Source organism: Apaloderma vittatum, unplaced genomic scaffold (assembly GCF_000703405.1).
Source record: "Apaloderma vittatum isolate BGI_N311 unplaced genomic scaffold, ASM70340v1 scaffold33931, whole genome shotgun sequence".
Taxonomy (NCBI): Eukaryota; Metazoa; Chordata; class Aves; order Trogoniformes; family Trogonidae; genus Apaloderma; species Apaloderma vittatum.
In genome coordinates, this window is record NW_009700235.1 from 4198 (window position 1) to 6024 (window position 1827).

Genomic DNA, 1827 nt, shown 5'->3' on the forward strand with positions numbered 1-1827 from the left:
CACGGCCGGGATGCGGACGAAGCGGGCGTAGAAGGGCACGTCGAACACATTCTTCTTGTGCGAGTAGTTGTCGCTGTTCCCATGGAAGATCTAGGGAGGGAAAAGTGGGTGTCAGCACTGCTGGGACCTCCTTGCCACTATCGCACCCCTCCCCACAGGCCAGGAGGTGTCCACCTTGCCCTGCCGCACACACCTTGGTGCTGTTGGTGGATGCGGACGAAGCGGGCGTAGAAGGGCACGTCGAACACATTCTTCTTGTGCGAGTAGTTGTCGCTGTTCCCATGGAAGATCTAGGGAGGGAAAAGTGGGTGTCAGCACTGCTGGGACCTCCTTGCCACTATCGCACCCCTCCCCACAGGCCAGGAGGTGTCCACCTTGCCCTGCCGCACACACCTTGGTGCTGTTGGTCTGGCCATCCCGGTAGAGGGTCCAGGAGGTGCCGTTGTTGCTGTAGGCTACCTTATAGGCTGGCACATATTGGATGTGGCCCAAAGCACGGGGTGATGCCCGTCACCTTCTTCTGGTCCCGGAGGTCAATCTGGCGAAGAAACAAGGCTCACCGAGGCTCCTTGGAGCCGTGCTCCCACTCCAGAGCATCCTGCATATCCCTCAACCCCTGCCCCAATGCCAGAGCAACTAATGAAACACTGCTGTGAAATATTTGACCCTTTAACACTTGCAGCATCCCTCGAAGCAAGTCAGAGCAGGATACAAAAGCCATCATCTCAGCTCCCTTCCCCATCACTGCCACCCCGACATATTTTGCTGAAAAGGTCAACATGGGAATGACAGCATAAAATCTTCATTTAAACAAAAAAAAAAAAAGAAAAAGAAAAAAGGATTCCCAGAGGAAATGCATTTCCACTGGAAAGTGATTCTGGCTGAGAAAATATGCAGTTCAATGCGGTCTGACATTTGGGTTGTAAGTGAGATGGTTTCTATTCTCTTTACTCTGTCACACTGCACTACTGCTGCTGGCTCTCTACAGGGTAAACCAGCAAATGAGCTGAAAGTCTCCTTAATTTAGTTCCTATTTTATGCTTTCTGAAGGCAGTACTATCTATGTAAGTGTATGTATACAAGTACACATGTAAATCTATATGCACATACACAAAGAGACAGCCTGCAATGCGTCAGTGTGTCATCCTGACCCTATCAGCAGACAATTTGATAAGCTGGTTTATTTAGGGCCACGAAGCAGCTGCTTTTAATCATCTCCCAAATAAAAAGCAGGACAAATATCTAAACTGCTCCATCCTATTATGTCATTAAATCATGTGAAAAGTATAAAAACAGCAGAGGAAAGGAAACTGAGAAGGAGATTTCAAAACTATTTGTTCCCATTCCAGATTGGGACGAGAAAAGCAAACCTGATTTTCTTCCTGCAAAACAGAAACATGGTGTTCTGGGCAGCCAGAGGGTCGTGGCACGGTCACCCCAGGCTGGGATGGCGCTTCCCAAGAGGGTGCTGCAGGCTTGGTGCACCCCACAGAAAGTCTTCAGAGATGGCACCACCCCGTCCCTACAGGTGCTGATGTTTCTGACCCAGAGCTCCAGCATCACTGATAAAACCAGTGGCTGTGGCCCCATCCCGACCCACCCCTGTGATCCCAGCTCGCGGAGAGCACCGCAGGGCTGCGTGCCCCATAGCACAACTACCCACCCTGCTTCCAGCCACCTCAGGCACAGGAGGTGGCCCTGGGCACAACTGGCGGAGCTGGGGAGGAGAAATGAGGTTACAGGGGGAGGACACCGAGACCCACCTGCAGCCACTCGGACTGGCCGTTGTGGAGCGCTGTCCAGGCGTTGGGTTTGCCCGGCCTGGCT

The 1827-nt window shown here is 52.2% G+C and overlaps 1 protein-coding gene across 1 annotated transcript in view; it reads right to left on the bottom strand.

The window, feature by feature from the left end:
• Positions 1 to 3: 3 nt before the first annotated feature.
• The window catches only part of LOC104280893 (EGF-like repeat and discoidin I-like domain-containing protein 3), a gene marked incomplete at both ends in the record, with an annotated part of 6857 nt that continues 5033 nt past the window's right edge, over positions 4 to 1827 (bottom strand). The window contains 4 exon segments of the mRNA XM_009878693.1: positions 4 to 90; positions 394 to 499; positions 501 to 538; positions 1764 to 1821. Coding sequence (XP_009876995.1) covers positions 4 to 90; positions 394 to 499; positions 501 to 538; positions 1764 to 1821 — 289 coding nt within the window.